The 21,417-nt window shown below is 47.7% G+C and overlaps 1 protein-coding gene across 1 annotated transcript; it reads left to right on the top strand.

Annotated features, from left to right (window-relative positions):
• The first annotated feature begins 554 nt into the window (after positions 1–554).
• Positions 555–20,757, top strand: frmd6 (FERM domain containing 6). The gene is made up of 14 exons (XM_076023383.1): positions 555–807; positions 7,693–7,998; positions 8,117–8,207; positions 10,099–10,178; positions 10,296–10,372; positions 10,485–10,671; positions 12,062–12,217; positions 12,396–12,461; positions 12,613–12,681; positions 15,315–15,489; positions 16,472–16,780; positions 16,869–17,000; positions 17,114–17,205; positions 17,743–20,757. Exons 2-14 carry the CDS (start codon positions 7,900–7,902, stop codon positions 18,031–18,033), a joined length of 1,824 nt encoding a protein of 607 aa, XP_075879498.1. The 5' UTR covers positions 555–807; positions 7,693–7,899; the 3' UTR covers positions 18,034–20,757.
• Positions 20,758–21,417: the final 660 nt, after the last annotated feature.

Here is a 21,417-nt window from a genome sequence, read left to right on the forward strand (position 1 = left end):
TTTTTTTGTTTGTTTGTTAATTTGTTTGTTTTTAAACTCTATTTCAAGGCTATGACTTATTTTGGCTCCGTTGATTATGTAAAAGAAACCCAACTGCAGAATTCAAAAATATCACAGCCTATGTCATTACATCTATGTTTTGTTTTGTTTTGTTATTTTTTTTTTTTCTCTTAGCCACACGTTTTAAATGCGTCGAGGTTATTTCTTCCCCCGCCGGATTCCAGTGGAGTTTATGCGGCAGGCAGAGATCCAGTCGGGATGGATGGAATGGGAAGCAGCCGTGGGAGATACCAAGTCCACTTTCTGCGGGGGTGACAGCCGGGAGCGGAGCGGGAAAATGTCAGAAAGAAACGGCACGACAACACAATGGAACAAGGTGGCTTTTTTATATGCGGTGACACACGGCCGTCATAATTTCACGCATGTGTCCAGCGCCTGCGCGCGCCGCTGCGTTGAATAACAAAAATGTCCTTCTTCAAACGACCAACCCTTCCCCCCTTCAGTCCCCTCTCCGCCACCCCTAGCACCGCACATGTATTGCCAGCCCTGGCTCGGCGGGCAGGCGCTCACCTCGGTCGGTCCCAGTAGGAACGCAGTGTTGTGGGCTCTAGCTGCGGAGCAGGAGAACGGTGCGCCGGCCGTTAGCTCATCTCCAAAACTTACCCAATTCCCCTTTTTCTCCCCCCCCCAACTCGCCGTCGTCTGTCGCTTGACTTTTGCCAAAAGGGAGCGGGAACAACATTGGACTATATATATACACACACGTGTGTGGCTAAAGGATATTTATCTCGCTTTCTCGTCGAAAAGGTGAGTTGTTTTTTTTTGGGGAGGGGGAAGATGGGTTTCGCTCCCTGGATGCTTCGCGTGCCCTCGCCCGTTTAACGGTTAGCTCGCGCTCACGACGACGTCACTCCGGTGGCTCGTGGTGAACGACAGAAAAGACGCCTCGCCGAGCATGTAAACGGCGTTTTGACGCCTCAACTCGGCCGTTGTTACTTTGGCGCTCTGCGTTTGTTTTAAACACGTTCAACGCTGCCTCGAACTCTGTGTAACGTTATCCGTCACATTCTTGTCCAACTGCCTCTTGAGCTACTTGTTGAGTTAGCGCCTTGAAAGTTTGCCAACTTTCCTCAACTGTTTGCGAACTTCTCCGCCTTCCACTTTGGACTTTTTCAAACTCTCAGTGTACTTAAAATAATGACGAAAACAAAGACACGGGACAAGGGACACAAATTCTTTGGAGGATTCTGGAAAGAATCGGTTTGCCATCTTTTCATTTTGCTCATGTCTAACACATTTTTTAAAGACCAACAACAAAGTACGGGGGCGCCTTTGAACATTTTTTATTTGTGGATGAAAAGTCTAGCATCGAAAATTGTACAGTCTGAGGCACAATCTCAAGGAAAGTATGCATTTAGATCCGCAAAGAAGTTTTTGGAAACGGGACATTCAAAAAAAACGTGTGGGGGAACCTCCCACTTTGAACTGCTTTAATAATCCCACCTGGTGCCGTCATAGATAAGAAGGGGCTAAAAAAAAAAAAAAAATCCCGTGACCTTTTGGTTCAGGGTATGGCTTTCTAATGACAAAAGGTTTTGTTTGCTATGTCATTGGAAAACAGCGCTATTGCCCCCTTTTCCAAACCATTTTTGTAACCATGGCATCAGTGCCCCCCCCCCCCCCATACACTTGGAAATGTATCCCTCAACCCAGTAGTTTTATAAGTATTTTTGATGGCACAGAATGATGTATACACCGCGTCATTTTTCATTTGGCTCGCCTGTGTCTCATCTGACTGCAAAGTCCCCCCCCCCGCTTCATTACTCAGGAATGACACAGGCGTTATTCATTTACAACGATTCCGCTGTATGCCAGTGGCCCACCGTACAAGTATTGCGGGTGTTTGGTTAGTAAGTTGGTAAGATTTGGGCTCGTCTAAAAGGCGACTATGACTGTTTTGTTTCCCCGGGATGTCCGAGTCCTTCTCGTTGTTATGAAAGCGCTCTACTGCCTTGCTCGAGGGCTCTTGCACATGTTAAAGAGCATGAATATGGATGTTTTGCATTCAGAACTTTTGTGTTGTGTGTTTTCTTTCTTTGTTTTACTGTGTCGCTGTTTTTCTCCCCCACTTTTCAAATACTTGTCATACACAAGTCATAATTCACTGCCGTTCTTAGCACATCGCTGCCAGTTTAGTGTACACTCTGGAGTCCAACTGTTCTCTGTACCAGAATGCTGTTCGACATGCCGGTTCTAGCCATTAGGTGAAAAAAAGCAACGCAGAAAGGCTCAAGGTTTTTTGTGATTGCCACACTGTGTTGTTGGCTCAGCGGTGTGACAGAACACAATGAATGGGCAAGATGGTGCAGGTGTTGTCTGGACAGGAAGAGCGCTGCTTGAGTAGGAAACGCAAAGGAAACCTGTGAACAAAGATGGTCGGAATGCCGGATGAGTCATTCACATGAATCCCTGACGGAATGTGTAATGGGATATCACATAATTGCTCAAGCTGCACTTACCAAATCCCATCATATTTGCAAAGTATGGCATTGATTTCACTCTCTCCTACATAATAGAACCACACATGACATTTTGTGTTTTGTATATATGCTGCTGTAGATCTGCTGTTTTTTTTTTTGTTTTGTTTTTTTTTTAAATTATTATTATTTTCAAGCAACTTTGTATCAAAGAAATTTGTAGCCTTCGCCAGTCTTTCGAAAGCTTTGATTACCTGAATGCCAAAACTATCATACACATCTAATTTACATCCAACAGAAACATTATGGGAATATGCTTTCAAGGTCTGGGTTTTCCTGCATTTCCTGCATATCCCCCAACTTTTCCTCCTTTCCTGGGATTGTTTTTCCTCTTTGCTCGGTCTTTTCAGTGATGTTTTGATGCCTTTCAAGGAAAAGGACAAATATGATTTATTTGCATCCACTTGTCACGCAGGCTTCTTGTTTCCGTGCTCAGTTTTTCCTGAAATATATTTTTGTGAGAGCAGTGTGGTAAGTCTCTTGTTGATTCCCAGGTGGCACAACGGGATCTTATTCAAGACGCATCTTTAGCAGTGTGATTTCCTGCACATTTTTAAAGTTTATTTCTTGCAATGAAATACATGCAGAGCTCTTTTGACACTCGAATGATGTGATGGTGTGAACGAGAGCAGTCAATCCTGTTGGTAAATCTGCATGCACACACAGAAAGGATCAGTTTACCTGCAGCAACAGTTTTCATTTCAGGCCAATGTATAATCTTTGCGTGGACGAAAACATCAGAGTTTGACTTATGTTATAATTGCAAGTCATTTTTTTTTTTAACCCTCTCCTTTATGGCTGCCCGCGCTATTTCAGGGAAGCGTAATGGTTGGTTTGGCTTTTTCCGCGGTGTCCTGCACTGCGATTGCTAGTTCTGTGGTGTTACTCAGTCACAGCCTGCCTGGATGCTTAGCAGGGAGGAGAGCGAGGGAACGAACGCTGCTGACTCTGTTCTAACTTGTTAGTCCGTGCCATCAGTTAGAGAGGTGTGTGCACCTTTCTGGGCCACATGAAAGCCAGAGATGTTCTGAATAAATGTTAAATTATCTGTCAATAATCATCTGTGAGCATGATGAAGATAAAGCCATTTTGAGTTACTCAATATCTTGTTGTTGTTCACGCAGAACCTACATCAACCAACAGGCTGGGTTGAGATTATGGAAGGCCGAATTCACATTCTCTGGCAAAAGTTTTTTGTTTTTTTTGTTATGCGTCATCACGGAATATGTTGAGGTTTGAAGAAGAAGAAAAATAAAAGGTATCCTCCTCAAAACGGCTGTCTTGCTCGAGGCATGACCGTCCTGTCTTAACTTTTTAAAGGTGTGTTATTTAATAAAATTCCACCTCACTCCTAGCAATTAAGAGGGTGAGATCTTGAAACCTCAGAGGCTATTAATGAGGCTCGTCAATAGGGTAACTTCTATTGTCACTTCCACAATTAAATCCAACGAGCGCACATTTAAATCAAAATGCAGACGCAACCGTTAAGTAACCTTCAAAGTATTACGAGGCTCTCCACTGCATATTCACTGAGCTATGATAAAGCCTGGAGCCACCTGCCAGCCAGTCCCTCCACTTTTCTTCCGGAAATACATAATAGCATTAAAACGTTTTGTCTAGTCTGAAGTAGGCAACGAACCGGGGAATTTATTCAGGAAATTGCATTCAGATTTTGCATAAAATATTGATAGTCTGTGGCATTGCATGATTTTGTGGTCTGCAGGCATGTTTCCCCTGTTAATAATTACCTAATTTCTGAGGAATTACCCAGTTTAAACGTCGGTGTACATTCTCAGATCAGTCTCGAAGGCCAACAACACGCAGGACGCTCTGATATTTAAGGTTTAAACAGCTGTAAATGTGCCTCCAGTCACAGCAGGGCAGTGTGTCTTCCAGCTGTTTGCTTTATCCAGCACCCGGCTCCTCCTTTTCAACGTCGGTGTCCAACGGTGAAGGAGAGTCTCACTGCTAATGCTAATGCCATCTTGTGACCAATGTGATTTAAAGCTACTCGTCGGCTCAGCACCATTTCACATCAGCTGAATAAACAGCCCTCCTGGCAGGGAACCTCTCCCACTCTGATTCAGTCGTTGGCACCATTTACAAAAGTCATGCCCTTTAAAATTGGAGCCTTTTAAATATTTCACCAGGGGGTGTTGGTGTCAGCATGTGCAGCCTCTGAAATATGTTTCCTATCATGTAACTGCTGTTTTTGTTGCATACACCCGAGAGGCTGTAAAGTTTGTTTTTTTTTTTGGCCCATTTTAAATGCTTGCGTTCATACTTTTCTCAGGTGGAGGTTTATAATCCTTTTTAGGGGAAGGGGGGGGGGGTCAGTAAACAGTTTAGCTGCTATTAATGGGAAAGCGATTCAGCTCCGAACACAACAGAGGTGATCTCAGGTGCTCTGCGGTGGAACAAAGGAACGGGCTGAGAGTACAAAGCAATCATAAACAGAACTGGGCTCGGCCACTTCAGCCTCAGATCCGGGGGGGGTTCAAGGCGAGTTTTCGCGAGCTGTCAGAGCATCCATTGTTTGAAAACGTGGTGAAGTTGGTGGCTGCGCCGCTCGCTGCGTGCATCAGGAATCAAAGGCCGTCATTGTTGGAATGAGAAGCAGATGTTGGCGAGGAATTTCTCCTGACTGCAGCAGTTTTGTGTTTCATGCTTGAACTTCAGATGCTGCCTCGCTCCGTCTCGCTGCCTCCCTCGCCGTCTCTTCCTGAACATGAACGTGCTTGACTGTGAACCGTCTTCGCTCCTCCGGGCTCGACTGTGACACGACACTGTACCCGAAGCTCTTCTTAAATCAGCGCGTCGACCTGCACTCCCCCAGGCGGCCTCCTCTCCTCCTCAAAAGCAAAGGAGCTTTTTTTTCCACCCTATATAACAGTCAAAGGTTCTCCACCCCTACCGAGGAGGGAAAGACTGAGAGGGGCGAGTGAGGCTGTGACAGGGGCCTTCTCTCTGTTTCTCCCTCTCTCTTTCGCCGTCGGCTTCGGTGTCACGCCTGGCCCTGAGCTTTGCCACGTTGACAAGGATCCCTGTCGGAGGCTGAAAGGCTGCTCCAGGTGGGCCCCAGTGTTGCATCACGCTGTGCACAGCAGTGAAAGGGGGATGGAGAGCAGCGGTAATTTCATTAAACGGCACTCTCCGCACTCACGTGGCGCTCCCAGCACGCTGGCCCTCGCCGGATCCACCCTCTTTGATTGTCACAGGGGACGTTTATTTCCTTTGCGCTGATGTCCAGACATGATGCAACGTAATCTCAAAGCTACTGACGATGACTGTAATCTGTGATGTCTGAGTAACAGTGGTGAACTTGCAGACGTGAGAATTCTCAGGACGATGGCGACTCCCTCAGTATCCGTTTGCCGACTGCTGTCTGCTGAGTTGCTGAAGCCTCTGCGCGAAATTAAAGTTGTTGTGAAGAACCGCGCCAGTAGCTGCGTTTCCATGACCCTAGAATTGCGCAAAACCTAAGTATCTAAGTATCAGGGTCACGTGACCAGTTCACCTCAAGTGAAAATGCCGTGTTATGTTTGGATGGAGGAGGAGGCCGAATATTTTTTGATCAAAGAGAAAATATATAACAAAAAGTCTTGACTGCAAACAAACAAAAGCAAACGTAATTCTCGTAAAAATCTCGTAATGGAAAAATGGTGATACCGTGAAACTGTTCACACGGATGAATTTCACTTTGAATCTCTCCTTTGTGTGGGTGCATTTATTATATTTATTAACGGCAATACTTTGTGATGCATCCGGTGATGTCCCTTTGTCTCTTTGTGTGTTTGCGTGTGCAGCATTGCAGCGGTGATGCATTGAGTCAAGGTCGCCAGCAGCACAAGCTGCCACCCCGGTCACGGCTCATCAGCAAACTTTTGCTGAGTCGATGTTTGACCGCCTTACTGAGATTCTAATGACCAACCCCAGTGAGAGCCGCTGCTCTGTGTCAACAGAATGAGTATTTATGGCTGCTGCGGCTAATGCAGTGCTATATGTTGACAGTGGGTGCCTCAAACAGCTCTTTCCAAACCTGCTGCTTGAAACCTCGGTTAAACTCACGCCTCTTATTTTCTGTGACTCCTTTTATATTCCACTCCTCCTGCTTTGACGTGGAGCGAGCGCTGTTTCTCAGCTATGCGGTTTCAGTGAAACCTGACTTTTTAAGCATCTCACAGCCCTCCCAATGTCGTAAATTCCCCGGCATTCTCTGATAGGGTCCCTTTTGAAATGCTAATTGTTTTCACCCTGTAACGTGAGCCTCCCATTATCCGTCCCGTCTGTTTGTGGTGGCACACACGGCTTGAAGGTGAGGCAGCGCCTGACAGGAAGAGGTGATAATCTGCTCTGATTGTTCCTTAACATTCTTTTGTCTGGTGCGACACTTTTCACGCCTGCTCAGCGTCTCGCGTGTCCCCCGGCGGGCTTCACGCTGCGAGCAGTCTGTTGCCGCTCACAGCGTGTGGATGTTGTCGCTTGAAAGAAGTCAACTTTACATGCTCCCGAGGTGGAAGGCAATCCACAGGGGTCACAAAGTCGAGTCAGAGTCATGAATATTTAGACCAACCAAATTGCAACCAAAAGCAATTTGCAAACCTCCTGTTTTATTTTTTTGTTTATTTTCTTTTGGGGTCAGCGGACTGGGATATTGAGGCAGGAAACCTAAATGATGTCTGCAAACATTTACTGGAACGACTCCTAGTCAACCTCAACATGGACCTTCTAAGGCTTTGTGTTCTGAAGTAACTGGAAGCAGAAGTTCATCCACACCGTCTTTTCACCAGCGATCTTTCTTTCTGCTCTCTGTGGTGCTAATGTTGTTAGCGAGCTACTGCTTCTTTAAACACATCGTGCTTAAGGTGTTCTTCTTCTTCTCCCGCCTTCAGGGAGTAAACTTGCGGTGCCACACGAGGCCTGGCATAGGTACTACATCGCTTTCAGTCGTTTCCAGCGTCTCCATGTAAACGGGAATTTTTTTGGAATACGACTTCGTGTTTAAATCTGTCTCCGTGTAAACGGCCCCTAAAACTAAACTAAAAATGTTTACGTCTACTTACGGTGCAGAAATCACCTATCGGGGAAAACTTTCCATATTGTGAAGAAAGATTTGAGTTGATGAGTGATGTTTCCGTTATCTGTGTCTCCACAGTGGCTGACTGCAGCTCAGGTCCCCATGCCCTGTCCTGACGGCGCTGCTCGGCCTGCTGAGCCTGTCGGTCCGGCCGTTTCTCTTCTTGGGTGCAGCTGAGGGGGAAAAAAAACACTGGTGTTGTCGGCGGCCGAGGAGGCGGCTCATCAGTGGGCCCGGAGCCCCGGTTGCAGGCAGAGGAGCCTGTCCTGTCCCAGCCACACGAAGATGAACAAACTGAACTTCCACAACAACAAAACCATGCAGGACCGCCGCTGTGTTTGCGTCTTTTTGCCCAACGACGACACGCTCAACGTCATCGTCAACGTGAGTTCGGGCCAGAGTTGGTTTTGCCGCTTTCAGACAGTTGTGTCGGAGAATCCTTGTGCTTCTTTGTGACTCAAAGACCACATTGGAGCCTTTCTTTGTTGTGCTCCCTCTTCAGGTGAAGACCCTGTGCCAGGAACTGTTGGTCCAGGTTTGTGACCTTCTGAGGCTGAAGGACTGTCACCTGTTTGGACTCAGTGTTATTCAAAGTAAGATGCTCAGATTTTCTTCTTCTTCTTCTCCTCCTTCTGCCTGTTTCACATCAGCCAGCTCAAAAAATGCAAGGTCAAACACAATCTTCCTCCTCCTCCAGTTTTACACAGCCATCTTTCAAAGCATCCTGACTTCATCCATCACAGTCTGCATGGTCAATCACATAACAAACTCCGTCACATGATCAAAAAAGCATTAAAAATCACAGGCCTCCTCCCATCACTAGATTCACTTTACCATAAACACACCATTACAAGAGAATAAACGATAGTTTCTGATCATCTCATCCAGTTCACCACCTGTTCCAACTGGTTGCCCTGCGGTCGGTGTTATAGATCTACTCCACCTAAACAACTCTTGTGTGTTTCTATTTGTATACATTAAGTTTTCCGTGTGATGTCATCATAGCCACATACTTACATCATGCTGTGCCAACAACAAATTCTGCCAATATTTGTTGTGCAGCTCTTCATAAATTGAACTGAATTGATGCCACACCCTCCACCAGTAACGCAAAAATAGCCCGACTAAACAGCCACGTTTCTGAGAGCTGCGACTTGGCCAAAGAAAAAGAATCTACCCCAACGTGTAGCATCTCTCACCTACATGCCACGGCGAGCTGCCAGGAAACGGGGCCTCATCGTCCTGACTGGCTCCCATTGTTCACTCGGCCCAGAGTTGTGTTTTTACAGCGACCGGCCCAGCCCGGCACGGCACGGCGCGCGGTGGTCGTAAGTGGAGGGTGAGTCACCGTGTCTGCGCCGCGGACAACGGGGGCCACAATTGGAAGCGACTGCAAAGAGAGAGAGAGAGAGAGAGAGAGAGAGAGAGATAGTGAATTGCAGCGCCGGCAGTGTTTTCAGACAGCTGGCCCCCAGATGAGCCAATGGCGGGCCGGCGGGTCAGTTGAGCAGGAGCCAATGGGTCTGATTGTGGGACATTCCTAAAGTGCTTTTGTGACCAGTGTGAAATCCCCAAGGCAAACACAGGCCACTCAACCCCTGGGTGACACCAACTGTGCCCCCCCCCCCTCCCCCCCACCCCGGTCCGGACCGGCATGTTGTTTGGAGCAGTTTTGTCACTTTGAAGCTCTCATATTGTCTCCCTCTGCCGTCTCTCTTCAGGCTGCGAAACTAAACCCCACTGAACTGAATCTCTGTGTTTTATATCTTTATTTTTTTAATGAATTCCTGTCAATTTGAACCAAGTCAGATCCGACCAACAGAAATATTTTTCCTGGAAGCGCACGCCCCCTTTGTGCTCTCGCTGCTCAGTATTTTGGATTTTGAAATCGCTGCGATCCAAAAGTCACTGACGTCAGTCCTGTGTCGACAGGGACGAAATCATAATAATCTTCATGGGAAGATGTTTCCCTGGCATGCGTTAACTTTCTTCTTTGTGGAAGCCAAACAGAGTGCGCGGTGGGGTTTTGGAGATCGAATACAAATCCGTTAAAAAAAACAAAACTTGTAACCTTTGTTTTTTGTCACCACGCCTAACATATTTACATTCACGTTTGCTGGGGGAACCCGCTGCAACTTGTCGTGCTTTTTCTTTTTCCGCGCTTTCCGTCGCACAGAAGATTTAGGCTTGTTTATTCACTTTTAGATCAGCAGGTATGCCGAGCGTCAAAAGCAGATTTAGAAAAGGCGGCGTGGTGCCGAGTAATGAGACGGAAACCCACGGTGCCTGAGAACAAAGACAAGAGCCGGGGAGTTCTGATGTGATGCCCCTGGGCCTCGCTTTGAACAGCAGCATTCAGCGCACACACACATTTAAAGTGCATACACAAACACGATGGCGCCTACACACACACACACACACACACATAGATCAAATAACAAAGAGAATACGTTCCTAAGGTAGATCTCCCCCTTCTCTTGACAGATAATGAACACATCTATATGGAACTGGATCAGAAACTTTCCAAATACTGTCCTAAAGAATGGAAAAGAGAAGCCAGCAAGGTGAGAAACACAGGGAAAGTCAACAGTAATTTGTAAAATAAAGAAATTGTTGAATAAAGACATGTTGTTATACTTGAGTTCATTTTAAAACAAGGCTGCTGTAACTCTGTCTTCTAGGGCATCGACCAGTTTGGCCCCCCGATGATCATTCACTTCAGAGCCCAGTATTATGTTGAGAATGGGAGGTTGATCAGGTAAAGCTGCTCTAAGTTGAGCCAAACACTGCAGCAACACCTGCACCGTCGGCCCTTGACCATGCTAATTATATTTTAACTTCAATAATATGTTTTCCTTCTCCCCCTGCAGTGACCGCATGGCCCGGTACTACTACTACTGGCACCTGAGGAAGCAGGTGCTGCTCTCCCAGTGCATCCAGCGGGAGGAGGCCTACTTCCTGCTGGCGGCCTTCGCCCTGCAGGCCGACCTCGGCAACTTCAAACGCAACAAGCACTTTGGGAAGTACTTTGAACCCGAGGCCTACTTCCCCCCCTGGGTGAGTCAATTCCTTCGTCCCTCTGTTCGTGCCACGCTTTGAGGTCGACGGCGTCCCTGTCAGGTTAAGGCCGCATCTTTAAAGTGTTAAAGGTCCAGTGTGTATTATATGGTGTGATTTATGATTTTTACAGTGGTAAAAGCTTAACATAATCCCCATTGGTACATTAATAAAAGTGTATAATCACAGCACAATAAAAGAAATTTGGTCTTCCTACCTTTAGAACAGTTCTCATATAAACAGTATCTAAGAATATACATATAGCAAGGGCTAGCTTCCAGTTAGCCGCCATATATCTCAGGAAGCCCGGTGTGGACAATCCAGCACGCTCGCATCTTCAAATAAACCAACGAAGAAGAAGGTGGGCAAGGTATCCAAGGTTTGGGTGCGCGGGCCACCGTAGCCCACTGGCAAGCTCAGGAGAGGGAGGCAGGGTGAAGACACTGCAGTCTAATATGTAACCACTTGATGTTGCTGATGTTTGTTCTTCAGAATCTGAAAATATTACACGCTTATCCTTTAAAGAGGTAGCAAATTTGACGAAGGCGGTCAACGTGTCGCTTTATTCAGTTGATAAATCCCCATCGCGCTGACACTGACTGTCCGATGTGTCTGCGAGTCGCAGAGTAAAACCAAACGTTCCAAAATGCCGGGGCCTAAAAACCAGGTCACTGGTTGACTCAGTGAATCAGTGTGTCTGTACTGGAGGAGCTTGGACGCGTTGAAGTCAATGTTTTTAGTCGTTTTAGTGTTTTTAGCTAGTGGCGGCCCCCACCACAGCGTTAGCCAGCGGCCGCCACTGGGTCCGGGTGCGAGCTGCAGCAGAAGTGGGCCGCCTGGTTTATTTCCGTCCCTGGAAGTGGCACACGCAGCATCGTTCTTTTTTAAATCTTGAAAAATGCTCCGGCCGACTCCGGCTGTTACGGCTTTACTGTCAGACCCCCCCCCCCCCCCCACTCCCACCCCTCCTCGCCGGCAATGACCGCCACACCCGTATGATTGCCCCTCCACTTCCTGTAATTTGCCTCCTGCCTTCTTATCGCCACTTGGAATCAGGAAGCGGCAGGAAGTTGTTTTGACGACGAGCGCTGGAGTCGAGCGACTCCCCCCAACACACACACACACACACACACACACACACACACACACACACACACTGCCCCCCGCAGGCTCGCTTAAAAACGTGCTTGCGAAAGCTTCAGTATTAGTCATGTGCTAGTCCCAGCGGGAGTGTGTTCAGCCGCCGTCCCTCTGGGTCGCCGTCTGTTTGCCCAGCAGTGAGTCGAGCGACACCGTCGCGCTGTCCTAATGAAGAGCGGCCGAGTCTGACATCCACCTCTCTTTCTCTCTCTCTCTCTCTCTCTCTCTCTCTCCCCGTCTCTCTATTCAGGTGATAGCCAAGCGCGGCCGTGACTACATCCTGAGGCACATCCCCAACATGCACAAAGACCAGTTTGCCCTCACGGCCTCGGAGGCGCACCTCAAATACATCAAAGAGTGCGCCCAGCTGGACGACGTCACCGTCCACTACTACAGACTCTACAAGGTGTGTGTGTGTGTGTGTGTGTGTGTGTGTGTGTGTGTGTGTGTGTGTGTGTGTGTGTGTGTGTGTGTGTGTGTGTGTGTGTGTGTGTGTGTGTGTGTGTGTGTGTGTGTGTGAGAGTTGCGCCATTTTGATGGCTCCTTGCAGCAGCCTCTGTGTAAAATCTTTCTTTTCCCAACAGGACAAGAAGGAGGTGGAGGCCTCGCTGACGCTGGGACTGACTTTGCGCGGCATTCAAATATTTCAGGTACTCGTAATCTGTTGATTGCTGCATCTAGGTTTTCCTTTCTTAACAATAGCAAGAGATGTAACTTTTTTCTTCTTTTTTTTTTTTTTTCAATGTACGTGATCTGTCGGTTGACTCATTTTGACCTCGTCGGTGTGCTCTCGTGTTGCAGAATGTCGGGTCAGTGAGGCAGCTGTTGTACGACTTCCCCTGGTCCAACGTAGGAAAACTGGTGTTCGTGGTAGGTCAAGACCAGTCATCGTAGCTTCATTGTTTTATTTGTCTGTGCTAGATTCTGACGTGTGTGTGTGTGTCTGTATGTATATAGATATATATATATACATATACATACACATATATATTACATATACACACCTTTTTTGAATATTTCCTTGGCGCTGAAACCCAGCCGCCCCTCCTCCAGTGCAGCTTACAGTGATGTTGTCTCCTGCTCTGGGTTGTGGAAATTCTTGCGCAAGGCTTCCTTTTTTTTTTCATCTTGCAAGTCCTCTGGAACTAATCAGGGATTTAGAAAGACTTTCTCTGCGATCCTCACACACACACACACACACACACACACACACACACACACACACACACGCTGTTACCGTGTGTTACCGTGTGTGCGTTCAACATGCAGTCAGCTGCGGTACTCTCCCCGCTCTGACACGCAGCCCTGTTGATTTATTCTTTTATCAGCCGTCTCCCAGTGCACATTAATGGAAATCCGTCTTCTTCTTCTTCTTCTTCTTCGACCTCTTTCCATTCTAATTTCGGCTCCTTCATTTGATGTATTTGACATTGTGGGGTCTCAGCAGGTTAGCGTCAGCGTAGTGGCCCAGAAGTACCGCGCAGGAGTGTCTGCAGTGTTTATTTATCCCAAAGTTGTCGTAAAAAAAAAACAACGCCACATCTGCCCCTGCGTTGACACCGAAGACTTCCTGTTTTCCTCGCTCTTGTTGTTTTTCCGGCGGTTTCCTGCCGTCTGCTGGCTGCGGCGTCCTCGCAGCGAGGCGGGACGGCGTGACTGTGGTTTCTCCCCGGGCCTGAAGGGCCCCTGGTGGCTCCGTCCCCACCCTTCTGCCGAATAACAGGCCTGCGTCTCCGCCCCGAAACCCACGAGTCACGTCATCCAGCGCCCGCCGCTACCGCGGCCGTGGCCTCGGTCCAGAGCCGTGCAGCTGGACGCGGGGACACGTGGGTCAATAAACACCAGATGCTGCGACGCCTTCCGAGTAGGTGGTGGTGGGGGGGCAGGGCAGGGGGGAGGTGTGGTTCTACCTAAGGTGCGCTGCGGCGTCGGTCTTTGTTTCAGATTTTGAAAGGAGCGGCGGGGTGTAAAAGTCCAATCTGGCGTCCGACCCGGTGAGCTCTCTGGTGGTCGATGCTCGTCCATGTCGAGGGGCTGCTGTGCTGGGGTTGAGAATCCTGCTCCGTGTGTGGCCTGCGAGGGAGAAGCTCTTGGACAGGAGACGAAGGTCACGCAGCTGTTCTGAGCATCTGTGGTGCGACACCGGAGAGGGTTTCTCAGAGGCAGCGCTGATTCCCGACCCCTTTTAAATTCAGAGGCGGCACTTTTCCTACATGTAATGCACTGAACCCATCGGACCGCCCACAGAGCTCAGAATAGAATAGAATAGAATGCCTTTGTTCATCAGCATTGGAGAAATCACAGCAACAATATGGTGCAAAGAGAAGAAAAATATTGATTAAAAAGAAATAAAGGAATAAAATAATATTTAAAGAGTAAGATGACCAAACTCGGGATGCAAATTATCAATCAATTAATTAAGTTAGTTGATTGATTATTAATCGATTAATTTGTCAACGTCCCTCTATCAAACGTTTGAGTGACGTAACTCGACTCAAAGCGGCCGTGAGCGCTGGGACAAGGCAGCCGAGACCCCAAGACATGCGTCCTGAACGTCCTGAACGTATACAAACCCGGTAAAAGCCCGGAAACACCGTCGCCCTCTGAATTTACGCTCGGGGCCCCTTCCACTGCAGCGTCTGTATTCCTACTGGTTGCCAGCTGGGAGCCACAGTTTGAGGTTGAAAGTCAAATTTGAGGGAGAGAAGAATTCTTTCTCCGTTCTCTCGGCAGACATCCCCCCCGCCCTCTCGGGGATTCGAGCAGGAAGTCTCGCGGCCTCAGAGGAGCCCAGAGAAAACACCACCGCTCAGAGGAGACGGCAACACAATGCTTCCCCTACCTACACGCGCGCTTCAAAAAAAAAAAAAAAACACCAAATCTGCAGAAACATCTGGATGAACGGAGCCGGGCCCTCGGTGCTGTGGTCAGAAATGTGCGCCGCTCTGCATTTTCCACTTTATAAGCCACCCGTCGCCTTTGAAAGGCCAAACCCTCGCAGAAATGTTTATAGGTCTGTGTTGAAAACAACCCCGCTGACACTGAAGACAGCTGCTATTGGCCCAGGCCGCTGCCAAAGAGGGAGAAAGCTCAAACCCACCATTTTAGTTTTGTTTTTTCTTTTTCTTTTTCTTTTTCTTTTTCTTTTTCTTTTTCTTTTTCTTTTTCCTTTTCTTTTTTTTTTTTTTTTTTTGCCTTTAGCCAACATGTCTTCTTCCTGGAAAATCAGTCTCAAACGGCCCGGAACAGTTTATGAACGTTTTAGTATTTGCACAGAGAGAGAGAGAGTGAGAAAGAGAGAGAGAGAGAGAGAGAAGAGAGAGAAAATGATCCACCGCCGGCAGTTGAAGCTTTGATAGTTCCAGATAAAACCAGGGGGCCTCCGTGGGAGGTGTGATAGGGGGGGGAAGAAAAAAAAAATCAACATTCCAGTTCATAACTTCCTAGTTTATGGAGGTACTTAACAAAAGTTTCTTTGTTTTTTTTTTTTTTCTTTCTTAAAGGGCAAAAAGTTTGAAATCCTTCCCGACGGTCTGCCCTCGGCGCGGAAACTCATCTACTACACCGGCTGCCCGGTGCGCTCTCGCCACCTCCTGCAGCTGCTCAGCAACAGCCACCGGCTCTACATGAACCTGCAGCCGGTTCTCAAACAAGTCCGCCGCTTGGAAGAGAACGAAGGTACATTGAAACGCTTTGTGTCGCTGCGTTGAACGGGAAGTAAAAAAACAAAAGAAAAATATGAGCGGTAAATCGTAGGTGTCGAGCTCTGGCCCGTGGGCTAAATTTGGGCCTGCAGTTTAATTATATTTGGACCACCGGTTTTATGCGGCACATTTACGGCTAAAACTGCAAATCCCAGTGGCCACTCGCGGTACTGCAGCAAAAATATCCCATGGCCCCAAAAAGCAGAAAATCACCAGAAAATAGTTTATTCCCGCACGTGCCGCTGTGTCTCAGCTCGTTCTGATTGGCTGCATTCTGACGTGTCTCTAAGTGACGTTCTCCAGAATGGTTCTGATTGGCCAAATAGATGATGTGAGTTACAGAGGCATGATGGGAGGTGACACTGTTGCGCTCTACCCTCTATGGTCCCATTATTGTGGAAGTCAGAAACTTTTTCGGCGTATGCGCTGGTTGAGCAACCTCATTGAAACGAATGGGCCGTCATCTTGGATTCTGGGGGGGGGGGGGGGGGGGGGGGTTGATCAGGACAGGACGTTAATCGAAGGATATTATCTTTACTTAATTGGTTTATTGTTGTTATTTCATTTTTGAATGTATTATTAGCACAGGGAAAAGGGTTACTGATGAAATTTGAAAAAGGCTGCAAATAAAAAAGCTGGGTATAAATCTTTCTTGACATTTAATTTATTTTGATGAGTTTTGCTTGTTCCATATTCAGGTTGAGGCAAAACCTCAACCCTGCCATGGATAAACTGATGCCACACTCCTTTGAAACCTGCAAATATTTTTTTAACGCGTCGACCAGCTTGGTATGAAAGGGTTGTTGGTTATGAGAAGTCATGATGTTGCTTTTCAGAGTCTAGCAGACTTCTTTTTTTTTCCCCCCCGCTGTCCGCTGAGCTACCGGGCACCGGCTCTGTTGTTTCCAGTAGCTGGAAGATGTTTTCAACGTGCCTCGTTCTCGTCTCCACCTCAGAGAAGAAGCAGTACAGGGAGTCGTACATCAGCGACGCCCTGGAGCTGGACATGGACCACCTGGACAAGCGCTCGCGGGCCAGCGGCAGCAGCGCGGGCAGCGCCTCCCACCACAAGCGGCTGTCTCGCCACTCCACCACCAGCCACGGCAGCTCGCACACCTCCGGCATCGAGGCCGACAGCTTCCGGGTCTCCGGCCAGGCCCCGCACAGGCCCCTGCGCACCTGCAGCTCCTCCACCACCAGCCACGGCAGCTCCCACACGTCGGGCATCGAGAGCGGCGGCAAGGAGCGCGTCCTGGACGACGACGGTGAGGTTCCCGAGGAGGAGGAGGAGGAGATGGCCTCCCCGCCGGGGTCAGACGCACGGCTCACGCTGCCACCGTCTGTGTTTTTCAGAGATCGAGATGCTGGTGGACGACCCCAAAGACTACGAGGAGCTGCACGAGATGGTTCTGGACCAGGAGCTGTGCATCCACATCACAGAGGACATGTTGACCATGTCGCCCGATCAGAGCAACGGATACTCCGGTATCTCACTTTTTTTTAAATGCAATTATTTTTCTTCTCCTGCTTGCATTCCGACGTCAAAACGCGCTCACGGCGAGTTTTTAACACGTGTTCTCGTTTCTTGTGTTCTGAAGGGCTCATCGTGAAGGACGTCAGCTCGTCGACCTCCAGCTCGTCCGAGACGGTGGTCAAGATGCGAGGACAGAGCATCGAGTCCCTGCCGCAGGTAAACATCATTTGTCAACCGTTGTCATAGACAGACGGAAGGCAAATAAAAAGGTTACGTCATTGGTAGCTTTATAGAAATGAATAGAGTGCCTTTATTATTCCCACATTGGAGAAATCTACATAATTCCAGCAACAATATAGTGCAAAGAGAAGAAAAATTAGTAAATAATAAAATAAGAACATTATAAAAAGGGAATCTTATGGACAGTTGGACTATACAAAAGTTATCTACATAATACTGACATATAAATAAGTGTTTTATTGCACCTTGGTGAAATGTATAGTGGTTAAGAAAGATTATTTTATGTTTCAATGTTGGTTTTTCATCCTGACTTTAGTGTCACATCTCGCTGAAAAACAACCCAAGAGCTGCTGCCTTGATTGTGGATTTATTTTGTATTTTTGGGACCATGACATTCACTACACTGCGACGCGGGACTGCTGCTGGATGACTTCCAGCCTTTTCCTCTTAATGTTATTTGACTTGTCTCTCTCTCTCTCTCTCTCTCTGTCTACTCTCTCTCTCGCCCTCCAGACGTCTGCGTGCAGGAAGCCCCAGTCGTCCACCGACCGGCACAGCCAGTCCCTGGACGACGTGCGCCTCTATCAGAAGGACTGCCTGCAGTGGGCGGAGCTCTGCCAGGACACGGCCCACAGCTACACGTTCGGCTGCGCCCAGGAGCTGAGCGACGGCGGCGGCTACCAGAGCCTCGCCGAGCAGCGCGCCAGCATGCTGGCCGACCAGCACCCGTTCGCCATCAAGAGAGCCAACAAGTACTTCTCCCTGGACCTGACCAGCGAGGAGGTGCCTGAGTTCGTGGTGTGACGGAGGCGGCGCGACACGTTGGGCCGCCTTCTCTCTCTCTTTTTTTCTTTTTCTTTTTTTCGCTGCTGCTGCTGCTCGGCGTCCCGGTGACGGCAGGCCTCAGGGAACAGGGTGGGAGGGAGGCGGCGAGAGCGGCTCGTATTGATGGTAGCGACGAGGCCGCAGCCTCCAGCTCCGACTGACTGGTGCATATGAACCAACACGGGGGAAGGAGGGGAGGGAGGGGAGCTGGAGCTGCAACAGGAGCCTAGAAAGGAACATTTGGCTCAGCGGGACCCGTGTTTGGAACTGGCAACCAGAGCTGCTCTCAGTAAGAAAGGAAACAAAAGGGATCCTGTCAGAATGTCTGGAAAATACAAAATAGTGTTCCGTTTAGTCGGAGTCCAGAAACCACACTTTACTTCTTTTTTTTTAATAAGATTTTTGGACGGACATGGACAGCATATCAAAGATTTCCTCCGGAGGACATAAAGGACAAAGTCACTGAGCTGCAAACCAAAGAGAAGAGAAGAAAAGTGGAAATAAAATGCGCAACTTTTTACTCAGCTGCGTGGAAAACAGAAGAAGAAGAAGAAAAAAACAACTTGTCTCTCTCTCCAGTCTTCTTCTACACCTCGTCATTTATCTCAACAATGGAAGCCATCCACCCACCCAACCCACCACCACCACCACCACCACCACCACCCTCCCCCCAGGACCGGACACATGACTCACCTGCCGTGCCTTCTCTTCAACTCTATGCAGATGTCAAACCTCGGCCACGACAATCACGCCCTCGCTCGCCCGCCCACCCGCTCGCTCTCCTCACTGTCTAGAACATCCGAGCCATTCGACAGCTCGCGGAGCTTTCCACCGTCTTAAGCCCCGCGTTTGAAACTGTCTCCCGTTCTGTGAAATCTCTCGAAGGAATGAGCTTTCAGACTTGTCCCGACGCGTCCAAAAAGCCATGCGAGCTCTCCTGTAATCTCAGCTCGAAAAAAAAAAAAACAAGAGTCGCAGAGTCGCGTTCTGTCACCATTTCTTTTGCATTTTGAACTGGAATCCGTGAGCGGGATTTTGACTCCTTGCATCCTCGCATTTACCCCCCTCAAAACCGCCACCCATTAAGATGGCTTTATACATTGTTTTTGTTTGTATAGAGACTGTCCTCACCCGTTGTGTGTCAAAGGGTTATCCTGCCCTGCCTGCAGCCGAACACATTCAGTATTATAAGCAATGTACGAGACAGTATTAGTGACGTGTGACAGGAAAGACTGGTTGAATCTCCCAGTCCAGACTGAGCCAGCCCATAGGGCTCCTGGTGCAGTCGACTGAATCAACAGAGAAACGGCTTTAATTGTGAAGTCGCGTAGCTCAGATTCACACCGACAGTCGGCCCTCTCACACTTTCACAAAGGTTTTAGCCATTGCGGTGTGTTTAAAATACAGTTCCTTACAGCACACACCATCAAATAACTGCAAAGAGGTTCACGTTCACCTTTTAAGTTTCTACGTCTCATTAAACACTGGCTTTTCAGTCATGTGGTGGTAAAAGAATCGGGTCATAAATAAATTGGGAAGCGCGTTTTGGAGTTAAATTCACAGCTGAAGTTTAATATCACTCGTTTGGGCCTCTGAGTTGAAAAGAAGAATCCTTTGCTTAGCGTAAGCTAAGCAACCAAAAATATCCTCCCTGCAACTCAAATGATTAACACCAGACCAGTAAACCGTCAATTATTGTTAAATTAAGAAACGCATATCTGCAGTGTCCCAGAACACGGGTCTGCTCAGGGTTTCTTACCACTAGATGTCACTAAATCTTCCACTCTGGTCCTTAAACTCAGTGGTTTTTAAGTTGTTTACTGTCACCCATTGATGGCTCTCCGTTGTCTGTTCCAAGTTCGCCCTGTGTGGATTCTGGTTTACCCAGAAAATGAGTGATAATAAACTTCTTGGGAGTTTTTACATCAACTGTTTGACATTTCTAAAAAAAGAAAAAAAAAGAAAAAAAAAAAAGGATAAAGACGATATGCAAACGGGGAAAAGAAAAACCTAAGAGTTCTTTCAAAAAATGTCGGCGGGAAACAGCGACGCGGTGGCGGTTTTGTGGAACTGCAGCTACTTTTATTCACCCCTCAGATCCTTGTGGTTCTGTTGATGTGGTGTTTCGTCTCCTCGTCTTTTTAACCTCAGAAGACTTTGTTGCTTTATTTTTTAAAACGAGCCAGTGATGCCAGTTTTCACATATTTGCAATACATTTGTAAAACATTTTTTAAAAAGCAACCAAAAAAAAACCAAACTTATTTTATACAAATAAATATGAGTTCCATATTGCTATGTAACGTCTCCTTTAAAACTTTGATGTTTTCAACCGAGTGGAACATTTTGTAGAGTCGGACTTTGACGGACATGATGATGTTTATTGTATGAACTCTCAATGGGGTTCGCACACCATACAGCCATACATTAATAACCCGCTTCTTTAAAGTCTTAATGGGTCGTCTCAGCGTTGGTCTTTGACTTCATTGTGTGCTCATACTTACACTAAGTAAGCGTCTGTGTGTCTGTGTCCATAATCCTTTCTGTGAAAGGATCTCTCTTCAGGAAAAGAAAAAAAAAAACATGGTAAACATGGTTAACATGGAACGTTTGTTTTTGTTTTCTCCTTTTGTTACTATGAAGTCTGTTTTGTGCCTTCCTGGTACTAATGCTCTCACTATACAATAAAAGGTACATGTATTTCACCGGCCTGGCTGCAGTTTGTTTGGTCCCAGTAGATAGAATATTGGGTCACGTGATAACAGCACAGCATCGTCCGCAATGAATCGCACATCTTGCGTAAATGACCGTTTAAAGATGAACTTGGAAATTAGATTTTCATTTGAGATGCTTCGGCTTTCTTGAAGCATTTTATTGAGTATGCTGCCCCCTGGTGTTGTCATGTTTAGTGTACGAGCGTGGCCACTAGGTGTCGGTGTTGCCGCGTGAGTGAAAGACGGGGCTTCCAACAACATCATTCATTCAGGCGCGAGCCACGCAGTTCGAGATGTTCTCCTTTTTTTTTGTCTCATTTTGAAGAGAATATTTTCCATGTTTGTTCCTTTGCATCGTCTTCTTCCCATGTCGTGTGAGCTGCCCTGGCTCTAAACCAGGAGATATACTGTACCTCGCTTGCCTCCTCAATCCGTGGGGCACGGTCAGCTCTATAAGAGCCACCTGCTTGGGACCAGAGCACGATCTCTGCTCGGAGGCTTGTGACGGCGACCCCTCCTCTGGAAATTTGGGTTGTCTTCTGATGTCAACTCTCGCATCCCAGTCCTTTGCTGTGCCGAGGTTCCCTTTGCCCCTTGTCCTCCTTGCCTGCCTTCTCCGCTCGCCTGAGAACGGCAATAAAGCAAAGGCCT

This window comes from Nelusetta ayraudi, unplaced genomic scaffold (genome assembly GCF_046127955.1).
Source record: "Nelusetta ayraudi isolate G7.1 ecotype Tasmania unplaced genomic scaffold, CSIRO-AGI_Nayr_v1 ptg000015l, whole genome shotgun sequence".
Classification (NCBI taxonomy): Eukaryota; Metazoa; Chordata; class Actinopteri; order Tetraodontiformes; family Monacanthidae; genus Nelusetta; species Nelusetta ayraudi.

Bases quoted from the DNA above. Each gene is read 5' to 3' on its own strand.
- frmd6 (XM_076023383.1), top strand. From the start codon at position 7,900: ATGAACAAACTGAACTTCCACAACAACAAAACCATGCAGGACCGCCGC. The intron at 15,490-16,471 runs GTACATTGAAAC...TCTCCACCTCAG, and splicing joins CCGCTTGGAAGAGAACGAAG to AGAAGAAGCAGTACAGGGAG. The intron at 17,001-17,113 runs GTATCTCACTTT...TGTGTTCTGAAG, and splicing joins TCAGAGCAACGGATACTCCG to GGCTCATCGTGAAGGACGTC.